Raw genomic sequence first — 20,347 nt, 5'->3', positions numbered from 1 at the left:
TCACTGGGTATTGACAAAACTTTGAAGATATCTGCTCATCATTTGGAATGAAATTAGAGGTGAATTTTGAGGGCCCATATGTCCACCTGTTCTTACCATTAATCTGTTGAGCTTTTTTTAGTGTATATTGGAGTTAAGTGTGTGTGTGTGCATTCTAGTAGGAGGCCCAGTTTATTCAGGAATTTCTGTGTGCTGCTGCACCATACAACAACCCATTTGCTTCTAGCCTATGTCTTTTCTGCCACCTTGACTAAGACTTGCTGCAATACTCGATATTAAACTGTGAATTATATGGCCAAAATCATATCCAGACTGAGAACCTGAAATGATTTCAAATGCTTTTTATTTGCTTGCCTTCATAGAATTAAATAACTGCAGGAGGTATTTGATGTGGACAGGGGGAGATCATGCCTTAGGAAGATCCCCTTTCCCACCAAATCCTGGGACTGATGTTCTATGGGGACCTCACTAAAAAATTGGCTTTTTTCGTGCGTGTAATGTCCCACAAATGAGCTCTAGGGGCCGCTGCACTCCTACACAAATTCGCAGCTGCGGGAGGGAAAATAACAATTTTGTGGCTTTATTGCCATTCCTTTCCACACAAAAAAAAATCGGGAAAGAAGCTTTTGATCACTCTATGCAACAGGGCTATTTTATTGGTAAGTATTCAAGTGAGTAGAAATAGATAATTTTTAAAATTCTTTGCTAATCGTCTGTCCTATTAGGTATAAATGTCCTTTTTATATGTGTATAAAGAGGTTTATTTGTAAATATTTATCATGTAGAAACATCCAAGTCAAGACCATGATCCCAGTTCAATCAATTGCACGCAGAAGTAGGTAGAGAACATAAAATACACTATACACTAATCTACAGAGATCTTTAGTCCAGGGCTCAAATTATAGAAGTTGCCCTTTGAGAATAAACACAGAACAATTTGTAGGTCTGAAATTTGTTACAGAGCAAAGTTGGTCATTCTGCACTAGAACTTGTTATTTCTTTAAATAATTCACATTGTTTTCAAGTGCTTATAAAAACTGTACAAAATATGAATATTTAGATATTTGACAAATACGTAAACTTTCATAATATTTTAAAATTAAAAACAAAATACGAAAACAGATGTAAGTAACGTTTTTCAATTAAAAGAACGAGTTTGGAACAAGCAGGAATGACGAGCTTACTTTTCAAAGATTTGCTATTTAGAGATTGCATTTGCTTTGCAAATGTTTGCAAACAGAAGCAATATTAAGGAGAATTTTAAATTTTTATATGTGAGTTACAGAGGATCAGTTTTGGTATGTTAAATTATACAGGCAGCCGTGTTTGAAGTTTCTGCTGAGAGCCCTGCCTTAGGACATGCTGCTCTGTTCTTAACACATGCAGCATTTGTTTGTCAGAGTCCCTTTTTTGGGTTTTGGGCCATCAGAAAAAAGGCAATTTTTTGGGTTTTATTTGAAATGCTTGTGGCATTCTATGCTATCTATCAAGATCTAAGTTTTGAACAAATGCATACACATGCAAATAACTCCAAGTGTCTGTGCTCTTTGTATGGTTAAAATGTTGCATACAGGTTCACTTTTGCCTCCTCTCAACTGTGATATCTCTCCACTCTAATGTCATATGAGGATATTGTGGCCTTTAATAACAAAACTTGCAGACTAGTGACATACTTAAGATTTATTTTATATACATAATTAGCACACACTTGGATTTGATTGTTAAAGTCAAGTAGGTTAAATAGAGCATGATTTGTTCTGCTCTTTCAGAATTACTTTCATGTGGGTGTGCATTTCTTTACAGTAAACAAAATGAAACAATTGTTGAAAACAACTTTGCAGTGGCTTTATCTCAGGTCCTCATTTTTGTCAGCTGATGAGGGGAACTCAGTAAACACTGGCTGTGAGTCCAGCAGTGCAAGAAAAATAACAATCTGTAAAGGTGGCAGAATGAATTCAACAGTTTATGTACATGCTAATTAATGTGAGTGACATGTGCTAATTACAGGCAAGGCTTTCACCTGGCTTGAGAAAGCAAAGACACAGCTGGAAAACGTGTTGCTTCTTTACAGGGACATGGTTCTATTTCAAAGGCTTTTTTCATTCTTGAAGAGACAAAAAGTCAGATCTACAGTGTCATTAGGACATGAAGAAAACCTAGTTAATACCACAGATGTGATGAAGAGCTGGATGTAGTACTTGATCATGTAGATTCACAGAAACTTCTCATGGTGGTAGTGATTGTTTCAATCACCTGGAGCTGCTCAAGCCTGCTCCCAGTCCTGCCATGACAGCAGTTTCCAGTGTGAACTGGTGTGAACTGGAGCCTTTCCTGGATGAAGCCAACACAATAAATCTTTGATTCACTGTTCTCAGTGTCACAGTACAGACAGTTCTGCTCAAAGTGCAGCTGAGTGCTGTGGCTGGAAGGAAGGGTGAGATGCTTAAGCCAGTAAGGCTGACTGAAAAAGAAAAGAAACTTGTGGTGGAAAAAGAAAGGACTTTTTGCTGGTGAGAGGTAAACCACAAAACTGAGATGAAATAGCAATTGGAATAGCACACAGAGAGGAGAAAAGTGTGAATATGCAGAGCCTTGAAGCTGAAGCCAAATTGTGAATTTAGTGTGTGAAGAAGCATGCAGGAGGTTAAAAGTGAAAGTGATATAGTCTGAATCTGTAGTGGGTTGTGCAGGAAAAAATAATGCAATAATTTTATCTTTGTAATTCTGTCACTTGACATCTTTGGTATGAGCTTTAACTTCTGGGACATGATCAGATTTAATTAAAAAGCCCCAAACTAAAACAACAGTAATAACAAACCAAAGCATGAAAGAAGTCATGTCATCTGATTATTCCTAACCAACTGATTCCTGAATGTGAAAAAATCAAGAAAGAAATCCTGGTAATAGGATTGGAGTTCAGCATTATGTAGTCCTGAATAATTCCTCTCTAATAGCAGTGACTTCCTTTTGTTTCCTTTAGAAGAGCCCCATGCCAGAGTAAGTGATATATACAAGATGTCTCACACTTGGCCATTAGAACCACTTGGTGAAGTACAAACTTCTTTCAAGATTCTGTACTTAGGCCTCATGCAGGGTATTTACATTTCCATGGCCACAGGGCAGGGCTGATAATCCACTGGTTCACCTGCACCATGGGTGTGCTTCAGGCCTGACCTGCACCACTTCTGCAGGTGTCCCACAGCTGCTTTCTGGGGAACTAGAAAAGTATTTGTCTGCATATAAAATATGAAAGCAATTGTGTCTGTTAGGCCTTCAATATAGAACATAAAGTTTAAATAATGAAAATTCAATTTTATACAGAATATCCAACACCCCAGCTGTTTAATTGTGGAGAGACTGGTTCAAAGTGGGGGTGAAAGTGATGAAATGGGCTTATGCCTTAAGAAAACATAGCACTTCTTTAAAAAAGCTACAGCTGTTAAAGGGCTCAAAGATGCCTTTTTTTTCCCCTCCAGGTATTTTTGGCAGATGATTGAACATGAATGGAGATTTCCTTTAGAAAGAAATGTACATGAACCAATTGCACAGCACACTAAAAATGGCTGTCAAGAGACACTTAGATAATGCAGCAGATATTCAGTTGTGTGTTACAAACTGAACCAGGTTTTAATCTGCAGACAATGAATGGCCATTTCAATCCAGAACAAGTAATGTCAGCCCAAAGTACTGAAAGCTGCTCTTCAGAAGGACCAATGCATGCAAAGCCTTCTAAGCTCATGGGCAAACCAGGGGCCTGCTGTGCATAGATACCTTCTCCTGTAATTTCCAAGAATTTATGAAATTACCAACCTTCTTTGACAGGTCACTAATTTTAGAATCCAGTCTACTTTTAAAAATCGAGGAACTATTTTTAGACATTTATTGTTGGATTCTGTACTGGACAGTGATCTCCTAGTCTTCAAGCAGCTACTGATACTTTGTCAGATTCATGATAAAGGGGAAACACTTGAAGTGGTTTTTTTTCCCAAGACACTGAATGACAATGTTTTATATTCTTACTCTAGAAATCAGGATTATCAGCCAATTATTTGGAAATCCCAGATTGAGCTACATGCTCTTATTGCATTTTCTTTCCCCTGTTTTTATTTATTTATTTATAAACTTGAAAAATATGAAACTTCCCCTTTTGTGTATATGTTAAAAATGCTCCATCTTTTGTCCAACTTAATGTTCCATCACTGTCAGTGATGAGGCAGCCACTGTAGGGAGGGATAAATATCAACCCCTCCTTCTGTCATACAGGCAGACATTTTCCTTGCTGGTATTTGTTTAATTTGGAGGCTCTGGTATATATTATGTAGTATAGTCCCTTATAACTCTGTGATGCCTGGTGTGTGTGCTTCCTGGAGATGACACACAGTGGGCAGAGGTCTTTGCAAAGGCCTGTATAATGGGTTGTACTTTCAACATTACTGTCTTTTAATTTCCTTTTGACTGAATGTGCTTTCCATCTTTCCTTTGGTTTCTCTGTTTAGTCTGTTTCCCCCCTGCCTCACAGCCCTGTTTTCCCTTAATATCTCCAGAGAATTGAAAAGGACAAATACAAGCTAATCTGATCTCTGCCCTCTTTTCTGCTTTAACAAAGCTTTTAGCTTCCCCTCTCATGCTCTTTTTTTTAATTTGTTTTGTTTACTTTACCTTTCCTTCCCTCCCCCCACGAAAAAAAATCACTACTCCTACATAAAAGAAATGGTCATGCTGAAGCAGGACATGCAATCATGGGGACTTAAGACAAAAATCTGTATTTTCTAGATGTACCTGTGTGTTATACCAAGCTTGTACCTCCTGCTGCAAAATAAGAGAATAAAGATAAATATATCTCAAGCTTCCCCTTTTATTCCTGACAGAATTCTTTTGTCTTTTTGAGCAGAGTAGCCGAGTGGCTGAATATACATGTTATATGTGTCTGATGTGCTTCCCACAGTTTTGTTCCTGCTAATGACTGCAGGTTTATAAATTTTTCTTTTGCATTTTTGCTTCCTTGAATCGAGAGGGGCCTTAGGCCTTTCCTAAGGCTGCTGTTGCCTCTTGCTCCACTGTGTGCTCATTCTGTCTGATAGGCCCAAGTGTGTCAGCTTGGCAGCGTTCCCAGGCACCATCAGCATTACAACATTCCCGGAGTCGGGGCTGGGTTAGCACAAAGCATTGACAAATTCTGTGTATTTAGTTTTGTTCTTATGCTGTTCTTCATGGGGATTAGGATCTTTTTTTTTTTTAAGAGAATAATATTCGAGCAGAGCAGTCACACAATGAGCATAAATGTTAATGGCTGACAATCCTCACATTTACTGCTTAGGGGAATCAAAATTTGGATGTTTGTGTGCTGGGGGTTATATCTCAGAGCAACATAGGCCTTTAGGTGTTCAATTAAAAAGAAATCTATCTTGAATGGTTTGCACTGTTGAAACTGATGCAAGTATTCACTGAATGTCATGAATTTCCAGTGTGTTCCTGCTGCTGTAGTGGGCTGTATGATTCCCTTTATAGCAGCACTCTCCCCAGTTTCTGCTCATTCCCAAAACAGAACAAACGGTCAGTGTATCCACGAGCCTTCCTGCTCCCTGCCCTGAAAAACATTGCAAAATCTAAAGAGAGAAAATGCTTCCAGCAGGGACTCCAGAATTCCTTATGAGACGATAATTTATACTCTGGGCTGTTAATCTGCTGTTGCAGCCTGAAATGCAGAGACACAGAAGTGTAAGCACAGCCATGGGCTGCTGTGGCAGCTCCCTGTGACAATGCTATCTCAAGGAATAATCTGAATGCAGAATGGGACAATGCAGAGCAGGATGACTAATTTTACTGAGTGGCACAGTTATGAGTCACGTCAGCTCTCAGGCAGTGAGGTTTGTGTGGTAAAGTAGTTATATCGTGAGAGGTGCTGTATGGAGGTAAGGGAGGGCACTAGGTTTTGTTGTGGTGATTGTTTCTGGGATTATTAGCACTCGACTAAACGTGACGTGCATATTCTCTTTGCAACTGTCGTAGATTTATGGAAGAGGGCTTTTTGTAGTTGGTTTTGCACAATCTGAGATCCTGCATGTTGTAGTGGAAGAATGCTTATTTTTCTTTGGTTATTCTATCTCATTATTTAATAATTATTGTTTCAATGTTAAGTGTCTCCCTCTACACCTTCCCTTGGTTTTTTTGTTTGTTTTTTTTTCTCTTTTGTTTAATAAATACTTATTTGATATTCAATATAGTTCAATATATTTCAGAATCACCCTTTCATCTGCAATTTGCATTGCAATCTTCATGGCTACAGAATGATAATACAGAGCTATATAACACAGATGCAAAATTTTGAACAATAAACAAAGGCTTTCTAAAAATTTAACCTTTAAGATCTTCATCTGGAGTTAAGACTTCCTTCTTGGCATAACGATAAATCCTCCCACTTTCACTGCATTAGGGAAAAGAACGGAATCGCATTTTTTAATCAAAACCTTGGAAATTGGCCCAAGATCAAATCGACTGCTTACACCCTGCCTTCTCATTGTCTCATTTGCAGCATTTTCGCAGGACATAAAAAAAAAAAAGGTAAAGCAAAACCATCTGAAAAGCTCTGTGAATGTTTTCATGGGGGGCAGACTGATTGCCACGTAGAGAAATCAGTGTTTCCAGGGCCTGTGCTGCATCTCAAAAGGCACCCAGTGCTAGAGGGTTAACGGACAGGAAGCTGCAGTTGCAGCCGCTCCTAAGGAAGTCAGTCAGTCAGTCAGTGTGTGTGTGTAACAGCCCGGCCAGGCCGAAAGGTGGGGGCCGGGGGGGACTGGAGAGCTCAGGGTCCGGGGTGACATGGATATTTTTAGTTTTGCTCTGCAGCATTTTGAACGCAGGGAGGGCCTGCACCGAGCGGTAGCAATGCTCTGTGATGAAGCGGTTTCAATTCTGGAATGCTTTTTGGGGAAAGGAGACAGGAGTGTTTCTGTTTAAGGCTCATTTTTCCTATTAAGACTCAGCATACCGTGGTATCTAAAGAAATCACACTGTAGGTACATGGTTGCTCTGCTGCACGTTCATATATTTTAATTCTGGAGCAGGAGAACCCTTCTCTGAATCCTGAGTCATTAATTCCAGTCCCTCCTGTGCACATGCATTTTCGGTAAGTTTTGCTCTCTGCCTGTGGCCTTGCTTTCCCGGCCAGCAGAGCCCCAGCCAAGCGAATTTCGCTTTCCGTGCAAACAAAAGAACAGCTCCTGCGACCTGGGCAAACTGTGCCTCCTTCGCGTTTAGAACACCCAGCTGCCTTCAACAAACGGCGCGCTGGGGCCCATTTGCCGGGGCCGGCGGTGTGCTGGCCCTTACCCGAGGCGGGCAGCGCGGGGCCGGGGCCGGGCCGGGCCCGGGCCGGCGGTGGCGAGCGCAGCCGGGCCTAGCGCGCCGGCCTGCTCCGAGCCCGGGATGGCTCCTGCTCCCGGAGCCGCACAAAGATAATCGCTCAGGAAGTGTCTCAGCCAATCCCCTGGCGCTTTACATGCGGATTTGCCGGGGCAGCCAATCCGGGGGCGGCTTTCATGGGGAAGACAGATCATCAAGCCCAAGTGCCAAGCCCTCCCTGCCCGAGTACTGAGAGCCTGTCCTCCATGTTTTATAAGTATTGACATAACACTGTGTTAACAATGCATCCACAGAGGTAAGCCTTGCTTTTTACATTGCTTTTTCTCTAAGACCTATGAGTTGTGGGTTGAGAGTGTGATTCTCTGTGATTTCTCGTGCAAAACTCACACCACAGCACTTATATTAAGTTGGAACTGTTTAAATTTGCTTTCTTGGGTCACATGGTTAGTAGCCATTAGCCACAGCTTTATTTTACAGTCTGGCAAAGCCTTGGCATGCCTACTTCTTCACAGGAGGATGGTGTTTTTAGAGTTTATCAAGATCCTGGTATTCCAAAGGAGGTTTGTGTCTCTGAGCAGTTTGCCAGCACTATTGTCTGTTGTGTCACATGCCTGCTGGAGAGAAAATGGAAGCTAGGGAGCAGATGCATTTAACTGCCCTACAGGGAGTCAAGCAGGGATAATGGCAGACAGAGGAACAGGCAAGTTTACCTTTCTAAACAGTGAATGGAACAGCTAAGATAAGTTATCTCTGAGAAAATATGGGATTTTTAAAAACCTAGGCATCAGCAAAAAGTGCTAATGGCAGATTGTAGATATTGGGCCTAGGTGGTGGTGTGCTGTTGCATCATGTTTTTTATGCAGCTTATCTTAACTTAAAATGATTATTGAACCTTTTTTCTTGCAGGAGTAGTTAATACAACGCTTTTCTCTTTCCGAGGGACAATGTATGGTTAATATTTTGTTCCTTTAAAAGGGAGTTTTTATGCTGCAGATTTTGGAAATGGAGTGCTGCTCAGTAAAACGCAGCAGTGCATCTGTTTACAAATCTGATGCTTTATGGAAAATGTTTTTGAACTGTTAGCTTTCTTGTTTTGCATAGTTCAAATAAACTAATGCAACTTTTATCTGTGCCTTTTTGTTTTACATTGTATCAGCCACAGTTCTGTGTTCTGGAGTCCAGAAGATATAAAATCATGTGTGGTTCATGACAGTAGTACATGTTGTTCGTTCTTGGGGGTTTTTTTTCCCTTTTATTTTTTTTAACTTTTGGTTAAATGCTACGTAATTATTTCAAGAAATTCCTTTTTGATCAATTCCCAAATTTGCCAGCCTGTTGTATCTCCTTAACTGGAAAAATGAGATGGGTGCTTGAACAGTTGGTAAGTAAGCAGCATGCTACTCTCTGAACATTTTTAATACTTTTCCAAACATTTTGTTTTTACTGGGTCAGTCAGTGCAGTAGATGAAGTGATGTTAGTGGTTAGTCAGATAAAAGATCAGATTTGCTTAGCGTCCATTTTAAGGGACTTGTACATGTAAACTGCTCTATTTGAATGCACTGTTTTTCTGATAATTTGTCTCTAAATTTTGAAGCTTTTACTTCCTGTTTACCTTAGGCCAGTGAAAAATATTCTACTTGCTGTTTGTTCCTAGATCATTAATTGCCATGTTTGCAGGGTAAAGTGCATTTTCACCGTTCCTTGGGCTTTTCGGGTGTGATGAAAGTGCTAGTGCTCAGCAATGAAGTGACCTTATGAAGTAAAGTAAATAACACTTAATGAGCATATGTTTCTGATACTATACAAAGTATAACCTCAGATAAGCTTGCTTGGTTTATAACTAATTTAGAAACATTTTGTGCTCTTTATAAAGATTTTAATTGTAGCGCCTGCATGCTTGTTTGAGCAAGCTGTTTTTCAGTGATCAGCAGGGCTGTTACAAAAGCAGAGGAAGGATGCTCTTTTGTGCTTTTAATGTAATTTTTGCACTTGTTTTAACAGTCCATACACATTCGTTATTTTAGGAAAAACTGAAAGCTAGTCTGGCTTTGCAAATAAATGACTGTGCTGAGGCACAGGGCATGCAAACTTTTATAGACCCTTGCCATGTATTTGGTAATGTTCTTTTAACATAGCAATTTACCTCTGGTTACTTGTTTACCAGTATGAGTATCTTATTTTGACTATCTCACTTTGGCTAAAAGCTTTCCTTCCCCCCCCCACCCATCAATGTTCCCCCCCACCCCCCCAATCCCCTAGGATTTGATTATAAGAATGTCTAGTTCAATTTGAAACCTGAAATACTGCTGGGGTACCACTGAATTTCATGTGATAGTATTTCTGTATGCAATTTTAATGCATTTTTCAGCATACATGAAAGTGCTGACATAGCTAAGAAGTTATTCTGGTTTTTGTTCTTCAGTTGCTAAAAAACAGAAATTACATTTGGACACAATTTTCCCGGTAGTAGTTTATACATGTGAGCAGTTTACTTTCAGCCTTTAAGGGTGAACAACATAATATTTGTTTAATGTGAGGAAGCAGGGGTAAGTGATCTGCAATCAAAAAGCTTGTATTAAAATGGCTCCCACAGGTTTTGTTAAACCAGGATCTGTTTCAAATCTGCACCTCCAGACACGCTGCTGACAGTGAAGCGCATTTGTGTGAGCTGCCCTCGTGCATGTAATGAAACGGAGCATCGTGAGTCTGTTAAAAGTTCGCTATTTTCAACCACTGGAGTGTAATTCTTTCATAGTTCACAAAAAACAAATGTCTGCATTGCAGCAAGATGTCTGAGGCAAGGTAGAGACAGCAGCGTTGTGCCTCGGCTCAGCCCAATGGCGCTGCTCCGCCAGCGCCGGAGCCAATTGCCGCAGCAGGCAGGTTAAAGATTGACAATTGCAGTGGCAGGGCTGAGAGAGGCCTTCTGGAAATTTCTGCCATCTTTGTTCCATCTAAGCAAAGCAAATTCAGCCAGGCTGAAGGATTTCAGATGTATACATTTTTTGGTGCTTTGTCAAGGTACAGTGTTAGCACTCGCTTCCCTAGGTTGCGTAATAAGCTGTTTTTTTTCTGCTCAGGACAGATGGAATGTGGGTTTTTGTTTTAAGTGACAGATGCAGGGAAAAAGCACGTATGCTTTCCCCCCCAAGATTTTACTGGCCTGGATCTTGTTACAATCACAATTAGACAGGACATGTATGAAGCAATGCAGCTGAGGTTTATTCAGCTTGGAGCAAATGGCCATTATTCTGATTATAACTAGCAGTTAATCGTATAATTACACTGTAAGTTTTCTGGCTACTAGAGAGTAATTTGAATTGCCCGGGATGAATATGATTAGGCATTATTATTTAGTGCCAACATCCAGTTACTTTTGTAATTAACTGGACAAAGAATGGAGTGGGGGGAAAACAAAGGAGTGATCTGGATTATAAATCATGGTGAAAACAGTAGCTTTTTAAAAGCTACATGCCTTTTTCATTCTTTGCAGGCAAACTGTTTTACTTGGAAGCTAAATAGTGCTAGGGAAAAGCTGAGTAATTTCTTTAAACAAATGACACTACTTAACATATTGGAAATGAAAAAAATGCAGAGTATAAACCACTCCAAATGTAACAGTCACCCCCCCTCGCAGTAGGTAGGAGTATGAAATGTAGCAGAAAACCTACGTTGCTACTAAGGGAGCATGTAATGAAAGGAACTTCATGCTCAAAAGCAGAAATAGATAGATTACATTACAAATTTAGCCCTTCATATCATGTCCACAAACTTCAACCAGCTCATCTTCCTCAGCTGTCTTCCATTTTGTGATATCACTTTTGCTTGAGGTTTTTGTTGTTGTTTTGTTTTGTTTCTGGTTTTGTTGCTTTGTTTCTCCTGTTCTGCCTTGCTTTCCAGTGGATTGTGTTGTATCATTTCCCAGCTACTGTGGATCCAGTAGCTGAAAAGGATAGCTGGTGGTCAGTTTTCCAGAGTGGTGGTACTACTCCAGCATAATTAGTTACAGGGAGATAAATCTCAGTAGAAGCTCTCTTCTGTCTGAAATTCAGGTATTAATTTGAATTTCCTAAATATCTTGAAAGTTGAACAAAACCTTTGCCAATATGAAATGGAGTGGACAGCAGTTTTCAAATTTTGTTATTTGTGGATCCCCAGTATTTTTCCCATGGGCACGTGAATCCCATTAGAGTGACTTTAAGCCTGTTAGACTAGGTTTGATTTACTTGGTTATTGTCTGGAAACCCCTTTATGGTGGCACACTGGCTTTGAGGGGTGTGCAGACTGGAAACCAGCAGTAGGCCATCAAGCTTGGCCCTTTAAATTGTATTCAGAAAGTAATTTAAATACATTTGTTAATAAACATGTCTTGTGTTCATGGGTTAAAGACTAATTTAGCCATAGCTACATAGGAAGTGAGTTTCATGTATTTGGTAGTTGTCTGTCATTCTCATGTTAACCCTTTATTGCCTGTTGTCAGAGCATCTGTGTTTCACACTGTGAGGTTAAAACCATGCTGTAAAAGGATGTTACCATTCTTAATTCAGCTGATATAAACCTTTACTTTCAAGCATGATTGTTCTCAAATTATATTTGTAGCATCTAAAATCTGTAGCTATTTGGTTGCCTTGCTTGGGCCTCAGCTGTATAGTTTATAGACTTAAAGATGACTGTGTGGCACCAAGGATCCCCCTCCCTCCCCTGATTTTTCTCTTTTGTGCAGCTATTTTAAATGGACACCGAATAAGAGTAAGGTTTTAAAAAGAACTGAAATGTTCTTTAAATGAAAAATAGTTACTTTGCTTGTTATCACAGGTAATCAGCTTAAACATTGCTGTACATAGATATCTGAATGAGCCTTTTGTGTAAATTAATTACTTAATACAGAGTCTTATTTACTTAATACTCATGGAGCACTTTGCAGGGAATTCTGCAAAAGGAAATGCAAAACATGAGGTGCTCACACTGGAGGGTGAAGCTAAAATTGAGTGATTTCCTTAGTAACCTGTGACTTCACAAATCTCCCTATCTTGTGCCTTTTTAGTTAAACATTCGGATGTCAGGTGTCCTTTGGTCCTTCTTTACCATTTCTGATATTTAGATGCTGGCTTTGAATCTTGCCCTGCTGTGTAAACAGGAGCTGCTGGTATTGAACAAAGTGCTACCATTTTAGCTCCAGAGCAGGAGTGAGGCAGTGCAGTGCTGGCAGACGCCATTTTAAGAGCCCTGCATAAATAGCATAGCTACCGATGAGTAAGAGACTGTTATAGGTGAGTGCTCATACAAAGCTGCTATTTATTCAGCAATGGCATGCAAATAGTGGTTTTTGGTTTTAAATCTTTTATTGAATGCAGGTTTTTTTTTTTTTTGGAATCATTATTTAGAATTGCTGCTCACAAATGTGATGCATGATAGGCAGGAATTATCTTAAAGATAAAATTCAGTTTTAGTGCTTATAGTCTTTAATCAGTTTTGTTTTGTTTTCTGTTAATTAAAAGGAAAAATGAATTCCAGAAATATGTAGTTCTTGATCTGAAATTCATGTGTTATTCCCTGATGTAGATCTGGATTGTGTATGTGGGCATTAGCTGTTTCGAGTGGTTTTCCATATCTGTCAGTTTTTCTTGGTTAAATGTCAAGGTGCAGTAGTTCATCTGCAACTTTTAATTGCTCTTTGTAGTTACTATGGATTAGAGCAGCTTATATATTCTTGTATATGTACATTTTCTCAGGTAAGTACTACTATTAGTAAAGGAATGATTTTCCTAAACAGAAAAGTCAGTATATAATTCAGGGATGTGAAATTTGAAAGCCTGAATTTTATATTGAAAAACCCCACCCTCTTTTCAGTTTGATAGAGAAAATATTTAACAAATAGGCAGCTGAGTTATTTTTCCATTTTTACCTAAGTAACAATAAATCTTGTATGTTTGCAATCTTTTTTTTTTCTTTCTGTGCCCAACTCTCTCCAAAGGAATAACCTCCACCCCTTCTACCCTTATTCAGACATGCTAAGCTAGTTTGTATGAAACCAATTAGCTTAACATTTTGGAAAACAAACTTTTGTTGTTGTTGTTGCAAGTTTTGTCAATATGAGTAGGGAAGTTTTAAATGATTAATTGGTTTTCTGGTCATTTGACAGGGAAACTGGCAAAGCTTAAATTTCAGTTGTGTTCTTAAAACGTGTTTCTCTGTGTTCATTCATCTTAATGAGGAATTAAGAGTGGCTTTCAGAATTACATAAGCTATTTGTTGTATTCATTTAGGTACTTAACTGAGTATATTCCAGTATCATTTCTGATCTGCAGCCTCAGAGCATCCCATTCATACATGCATGACAGTAACACATGCTGGCTGAAATAGCTGCTCTGAGCCTTGCAAAACTGAATTCTCAAAATAAAACTCTCTAGAATAGTCTACTTGACCACACAGTTATTGTTTCCATGGAATGAGATACTTGTCTTTAATTATTTTGCTGCTGGTCTTAATTTTCCTTTTATTTTATTGTGGGTAGTACTAAGGTAACTGATTAAGAACCTGTTTTTATTGAATTATTTAATTGGAAATCTTTTACTAATATCTGCATTTGGAAGTTTGCGCTTTATAAAGCATTTTCAGAATTTTCCTTGTATTGGTGGAGCATGCAAAGGTGAAAAGATGTCAGCTTTAAAAAAGTTACTGTAAACTTGCTATGAATTGCTGGTATGTATAAACTTGAATCTCAAAGATGACCACTGCAGTCATCGCTGCCAACATTCCAACAATGTCATGCTGTGGAACTCATTATACATTACAGCAAATAAAGCAATGGGAGATGCTTTTGAAGAGCTGTAAATGTTCAGTGTCTTTTATAGCTGTGTCTAACAACTTTTATTTAACTGTTCCTCTCCAACATTGGGATTTTTTTTTCCTCAGAACAGTCTCTGTGGTTTTCTTATATACTGAAATGTTTGTGCCCTTAAAAGATTAATTAATTGCAGAGAATCTGGAGATGGCTCTGTTCCTCTGAGGCTCAGGTTTCATAGTGTAGTAGGTAATTGCTGGATTTTGTGTGAGTATAGGGAAATGTGCTCCTCCATTGCTGAGGAAAGTGGAGAACCTTGCTATCAAGTGGAGAATGCAGTTTTGACTGCTCATTTATATTAAAATCTTTGGGAAGGCTGTTTTCAGGCATCCTTTATGTGATGTGTGCATCCCTGCCCATGGCAGGGGTTTGGTGCTAAATCATCTTTAAGGTCCTGTCCAAGGCAAGCCGTTGTATCATTCCATGATTCTTTGTATCAAGGTTTTGCAAGATACGTTGTTCACCTTACAAGTGTTTCTGAAGATTTTTTTTCTTGTTTATAGCACTATTGCGAGGGCACTTTAAAGAGTGATGGAGGAAACTGACTCAGTTTCCTAAATTAGGCTCGTTACATGAGCTGAACACATCCTGAGCTGAAAACCCCCTGCAGTGCTGTCACTATGGGTCCGAGTGCTGCCCTGTAACCCCCTGCAGTGCTGGCTTTGGGCCCAGGGGCCCAGAACATCCTCCCCGAGTATGAAACATCTCCTGGTGCTTTGGTCAGGGAGGTGGGAGCAGTTCCTGCTATGGTGTCCCCATATGGATCCATCACTCCCATTTCTCAGCCAGGATTCACACACAACTCTCTGGATTGTAATAATGATTTTTGCCAACTACTGTGTCTTTCATGTTGTACCATGTTCCCCTGAGGTTGTTTTAAACAAAATGACCTGATAGATTTGGATGAGTCTGGAATATTATGATTGCTTTAATATAACTTAGATGTGAGCTGCTAAAAGCTGCCCTTTTCTCCCTGTGTGGTTCTCCCATTTTCTGCATGTCCAGCTGCACAGTGAGTTACATTCCAGAACTGATTTGGATAAAATGGTCATCATTTCTGGAACAAGAAGTTAAGGATTGGGGAAACTATTCCTTTTAGTAGCAGCCTATGTAAAATGAGCATAAGTGTTCAACCTGAGTCTTGTAAAGCCTTGTATGTCCTAGTCTGTGTCTGGAACTGGACTTGTGTTTTAGAAGCAGTTGATGTGCACTGCCAGATTATTCCAGTCTTACAGAAATACTGGATATGAATATATATTTACCTGTATGCATTATTGGTCACATATTCATGATGTTTTAAAAATAAGGGGTTTGTTACAGTTTGGCAATGTTGAAATAGGATTTTATAAAGAGGAAGGGGAAGGAAAAACCTCCAACAATGAACCCATCCCATGAGCCCATCCCTTCCCTTTGCTTAGGAGAGGAGCAGGCAAAGGCAAGTGGTGCATGAAATGTTTTGGTGTCTGCAGGCCACTGCCAGCTCCTCTATGCTGAGGCTCCTGGGAAAGGGTGTAACAAATGTGCAGAATAATTGATCTGCCCATGCATAGTAAATGTGTGAGCATTGTAGTATGGTTGGCTGTGTTGTGCATTTAATCTGCCCATGCAAAATAAATCTGAGAAGCATTGTGTTACAGTCAACTGTGCTACACATTTACCATAATTCTGGTCACATGGGTGCCTTGACTTGCTCCTGAAATGATCAGGGTAGTCCATGAGCTGGGAGGTAGATGCTGGTAGAATAGAACTTCCCTTCAGTGTTTTGTGACTTTAAAGAGCTTATGACAAAGAATAATGATTTCTGGCATTTGGGGTACTTCTCAGCTTTGGGTTTTCCATCTATTGGTTGATTTGTATATAAAATTTCTGCTGACATAACTGTACTGTTTAGAACTGTGAAAGGAATTGCAACCCAACTCCCCAGTAGCTCACAGTTGATTAAAAGTAGTTTTGTCAAATAGCAAACTAAAAACACCTTCTGGAGTTGTTTTACTTTGTTAAGGAGTCTCTTTTAACTTATACCCGTAACAAAACTCCTGCTAATATAAACTGTTTGTCAGGCTGAAGAGTTTCTCTGGTGTAAATGTAACCAAGTCCTCACTGTTGCATCCGAGCTCTGCTGAGATATCTCAGGCAGATTTATACCCAGTGGCTGAGCCAAAGGTCTCCAGCTGCCCTCTTGGCCCTGTCCCTGGAGCTGGGGTGGCTGAACCTCAGCCCACTCCATAACAGCAGAAATTCATAATCTGCCCTATCAGTGCAAACTGTTATCAGCAACAACTGCCATGAACAGACTGAAGGGTAAATTGTCCCTGTACAGGAGAGGATCTACATCCCTCATGGCTGCTGTGCTCTGGTGGACGCTGCAATACCTGCCTGAACCCCATTTGTCCCCATTTTGAATTTGGGTTTGCTTCAACCTCATGTGTTTTGCCTTTCATCTAGGGGAGTCACATCTTCAAAACTGCTCTGTAACTCTGTGTTCATTATGTTCATTTTTCCTCTCCCTTCCATCTTCCTTCCCCAAAGTGACTTAACAAGCCAAATTGATGGAGTTGTTTTCTTGAATGGCATCACTTAGAATATCACAAGTCAGATGTACTTTGTAATAGTTTCATCCTGCCTGGAGCAAATGAAAAGTGGCTGTGTAAGATTGAATGGTAATAACAACTCTATACTGTTTACTCTTTACAGTTAATAATTGGTGGAATTGTATTGCCAATAAATTGTAAATATTCAGTTTTCTGTTATACAGTCTAGTTCCAAAATACTTAAATTTTTTTATTTAATTGTTTTAAAAATTACATTTTACCTTCTAGTTTTGCAAGTTGTTCTGTGTTGCTAAGTCTGTTACTTTAGTTAATCTGTCCACGAAGGCTGATGAGCATTTAAATGTTGGCAGGCATCTGTCCACATGCTTTATCTGAGATTAGGAGCTGCAAGGAACAGAATTCCTGTTTGTCTGTCACATGCACATAGTTCATACATACATTGCCATAATCTTCAGTACATATTACAGCACTGTCTTTGGTACAAAAATATAACTTTTGTGCTTGGTAACTTGCAGCATATGTGTGTACCTGGATTGTTTCTCACTGTGGTTTGATCAATGTATCAAATGCAGTTCTGGCAAGCAGCAAACCTTTCATTCCATCAGAAATTTTAATGTAGTTGTGTTTGACAGTGTTGGGTTGAACTTAATGGATAGAAGTTAGTCATGGGATTAATACAGTCCATGAAGTATTCTAATTCACCTTTTTGAATCCTGCAGCTTGGCTGAAGAGGAAATAAAGGCAGAGCAGGAGGTGGTGGAGGGGATGGACATCTCCACTCGATCCAAAGGTGAGTAGGAGGAATATTTCAATTAGGTTCTACAACACAATTATTTATAAACCAGGGTGGTGAAGATGTGTCATCTACCACGAAGCTACTCTTGAGTGGGGACTCAAGATTCACTGTATTTTTTACAATGACTTCTGTATGTTAGGAAGTGTTTTAATTTTTTCTTGGTTTTCATTATGTATTGACTCTACACACGCAAATATTTCAGGTTTATGAATAACTAAGGTTAAATAACCAAAAAACAGCAATCACTTATCATGGGTTCCTTTAAAATAGTACTTCTAGATTGGCAAGACAGGAGAAAGTAGTAGTAGCAGCAAAACTATTAAGGTAGTATTTCCTACTGTAATGAATTCTTTTTTTTTCTAAGAATAAAGAATCACAGTAGCATTTCTGTTTCCACAGAAATGAGTCCCCTGAGCAGTATGCATTTCATGGACATTCATTCCTGTCCGTCTCCTTTTGTACTTGCAGCTGAGTTTACCTGAAAGCCATTTCTCTAAAACAGCAGCAATATTTACTACCATCCTTTTAAAGTTCTGGCACATACTCAGTTACTCTTCACATTCCTACAGCTGGGCTCCCAAGTCTGCTTAACTCTGAAAGTGCAGGTGGGATTGTCTTGAAGGCATGGCACAGATCATCTGCATGTTTTCTAACGAGGAAGCTTGGCTGGATAACGTGGTTATAAAATTGGATTCAGGTCTTCTTTGTACTAACAGTAAATTTCTTGTTTCAGTTCTCATGGTGTGGTTAGGTGAGGTAGTACATGAGATCTGACACCTCAGAAGAGATAGATGAGCTCCTTTTGTCCCTTCTCCCTGGCTTTTTCTCCCTTCTCTCCTTCTGATCTTGTATGTCAGTTTCCACCACTGGACTGCTTTCAATATTTACTTCTCTTTGTATTTCAGTTTTCTAAGCCAGCAGAAAGTAAATGTTTTTGTTGTTTTAATGATTGCTACTGGCTGGGGTGAGCTCCCAGCTCTGCACCCCACCACTTACTTCCTCTGTGGTGCTTGTCACATCCCAGCCACTTGAACTTTCTAACCAACTTAAAAGCTGAAACATTTTTCTGCTGTTGTAGTGACCAGTTTGTTTGTGAAAGAGTCTGATAACATAAGAACTTGGTATAACAGACAATGGAGGTTGTTAGATACATTTAGCTGCCCATGAAATCTCATCTTTATTTCTCCTTAGAAACACTGGCCCACTTTCTAGTACTAATAAGAGTTCTGCATGCCTTAACTGAGCTAAACCATTACTTATGTCACTCTGATGTAATTAATGTCTAAAAGACACTTAAAAATCTGATATATACTTATGTAGATGTTTACACTTTGGTTCTGGTGCTTTAATCAGCCACAAACAGGTGTATGGGCCATACAAAGAGTTTCCATTTCCTCATGGTAGTGCTAGTGCTGCCCTGACCTCATGTTGTTTCAGTCAATTAAGCCCACAGAAAACTTTTTGCTTTTTGTTTAGTAGGGTTAAGGTGAAGCTTTTTAGGACAGCGATCTGATTTAATATCTTGGTTATTGAAGAGCTCAGTCTGTCATGTCCCAGCCTTCTCACACACATGATCTTGCAGCTTCCCTTGCACTGTGGGCTCTTAACAATTAGAAGTGGTCGGTTCAGAGGGATTTCACCTGGCAGAAAGAGACTCAGGTTTTCATAGTGTTTACTGTTGTTGTGACTCCCTGAACCAGCTGATGCCAAAGCCAGTCTCACCACAGTGCTGGTTTAGGTTGACCCAAGCTGTAATGTGTGGAAGCCACTGGTCCATGCATAGAATTTCCCCTAGTCCTTTAAATAGCAGTGGGAGTGATGTAAATGGCATTTCTGTATCACCATAGTAGAGATAAAACTTAGCAAGTGTTGAATCACTTTAATAATAAGGGAACTGGTATTTGTTTAACTAGATACTGATTTGCTTTAGCTGGTTTGTTAAATTTAACATGTATGTTGATAAAACCCCTGCCAGCACCACTCCAAGGACAGGAATAACAACCACCCACCTCCAAGCCCTTACAGGCTTGTATTTTTTCCAGTGAAGAATGTGGGATATAAAGAACTCTTTAAACTTAACTGTAAACTATTTCTCTTTGTTGTATACCCAACCTAATCTGTAAATTAGTGATATAACTTTATAATAGTTGAAAAGACAATTTCTCACAGAAAATGAAGGAATCATAAATGTCATCTCCAAGAGCTAGCCACATTGCAGGCCTGGTGTAATGAATCTTTCTGGGCTCCTGTTATTGGGACTGAAACAAGCTTCTCTGATAGTTCAGTGCAGTATTTCTGCAGCAGAGAAGTCACAAACCAGAATTTCAAAAGTGTTATTCTGCTCTGTGCAAGGCAGAAAAAGTGCAGCAAAGTTCTCAACTGGTGGGATGGTGGCAGCAATGTCTCCACTTGCAGCAATTAGCTTGTGCAGAGCTTTGCTTTGTGTGTTTTGGAAAGGATATAGATCAGGAAGTTGACCCTATCTAGGTGAATCTGGTGGGGAGCACGCAGCTCTTTGTGCTTTGTTTGGGTTTTTTGATGTGTGAGAAGCCTGTGCAGATCAGTCCATGGCACTGTACAACTTCAGCCTTGACCTTGAGCAGCAGATGTGCTGCAAGTCTGTAACCTGCTTGCCCAGCTTGGTTTGTACAGCTCATCTGAGGCTGTGTCTAAAGAAAGTTGTAGGGAAATAAATTTAATTGCTGTAATACCAATTAGCCTGATGCAGACCTCCTCACGAACATTCTTGTTTTGGTATAAGCAGTTTAATTGCTGTAATTCAGTTGCAATTC

General features: G+C 39.6%; 1 protein-coding gene across 8 annotated transcripts in view; it reads left to right on the top strand.

Annotated features, from left to right (window-relative positions):
• Positions 1–7,518: 7,518 nt before the first annotated feature.
• ZMYND8 (zinc finger MYND-type containing 8) overlaps positions 7,519–20,347 on the top strand; it is a 49,031-nt gene continuing 36,202 nt past the window's right edge. For 3 of the 8 annotated variants that reach the window (XM_071446883.1, XM_071446877.1, XM_071446875.1), the window contains exons 1-2: positions 7,864–7,922; positions 17,479–17,549. In XM_071446883.1, coding sequence (XP_071302984.1) covers positions 7,879–7,922; positions 17,479–17,549 — 115 coding nt within the window. In that variant the 5' untranslated portion in view covers positions 7,864–7,878. The other 5 variants (XM_071446882.1, XM_071446876.1, XM_071446878.1 and 2 more) reach the window with 4 other exon arrangements.

Source organism: Agelaius tricolor, unplaced genomic scaffold, assembly GCF_023055355.1.
Source record: "Agelaius tricolor isolate 1412-34295 unplaced genomic scaffold, bAgeTri1.0.p SCAF_23, whole genome shotgun sequence".
Lineage (NCBI taxonomy): Eukaryota > Metazoa > Chordata > Aves > Passeriformes > Icteridae > Agelaius > Agelaius tricolor.
The sequence above is the reverse complement of the archived record's forward strand: the minus strand, read 5'-3'. Positions and strand labels throughout refer to the sequence as shown.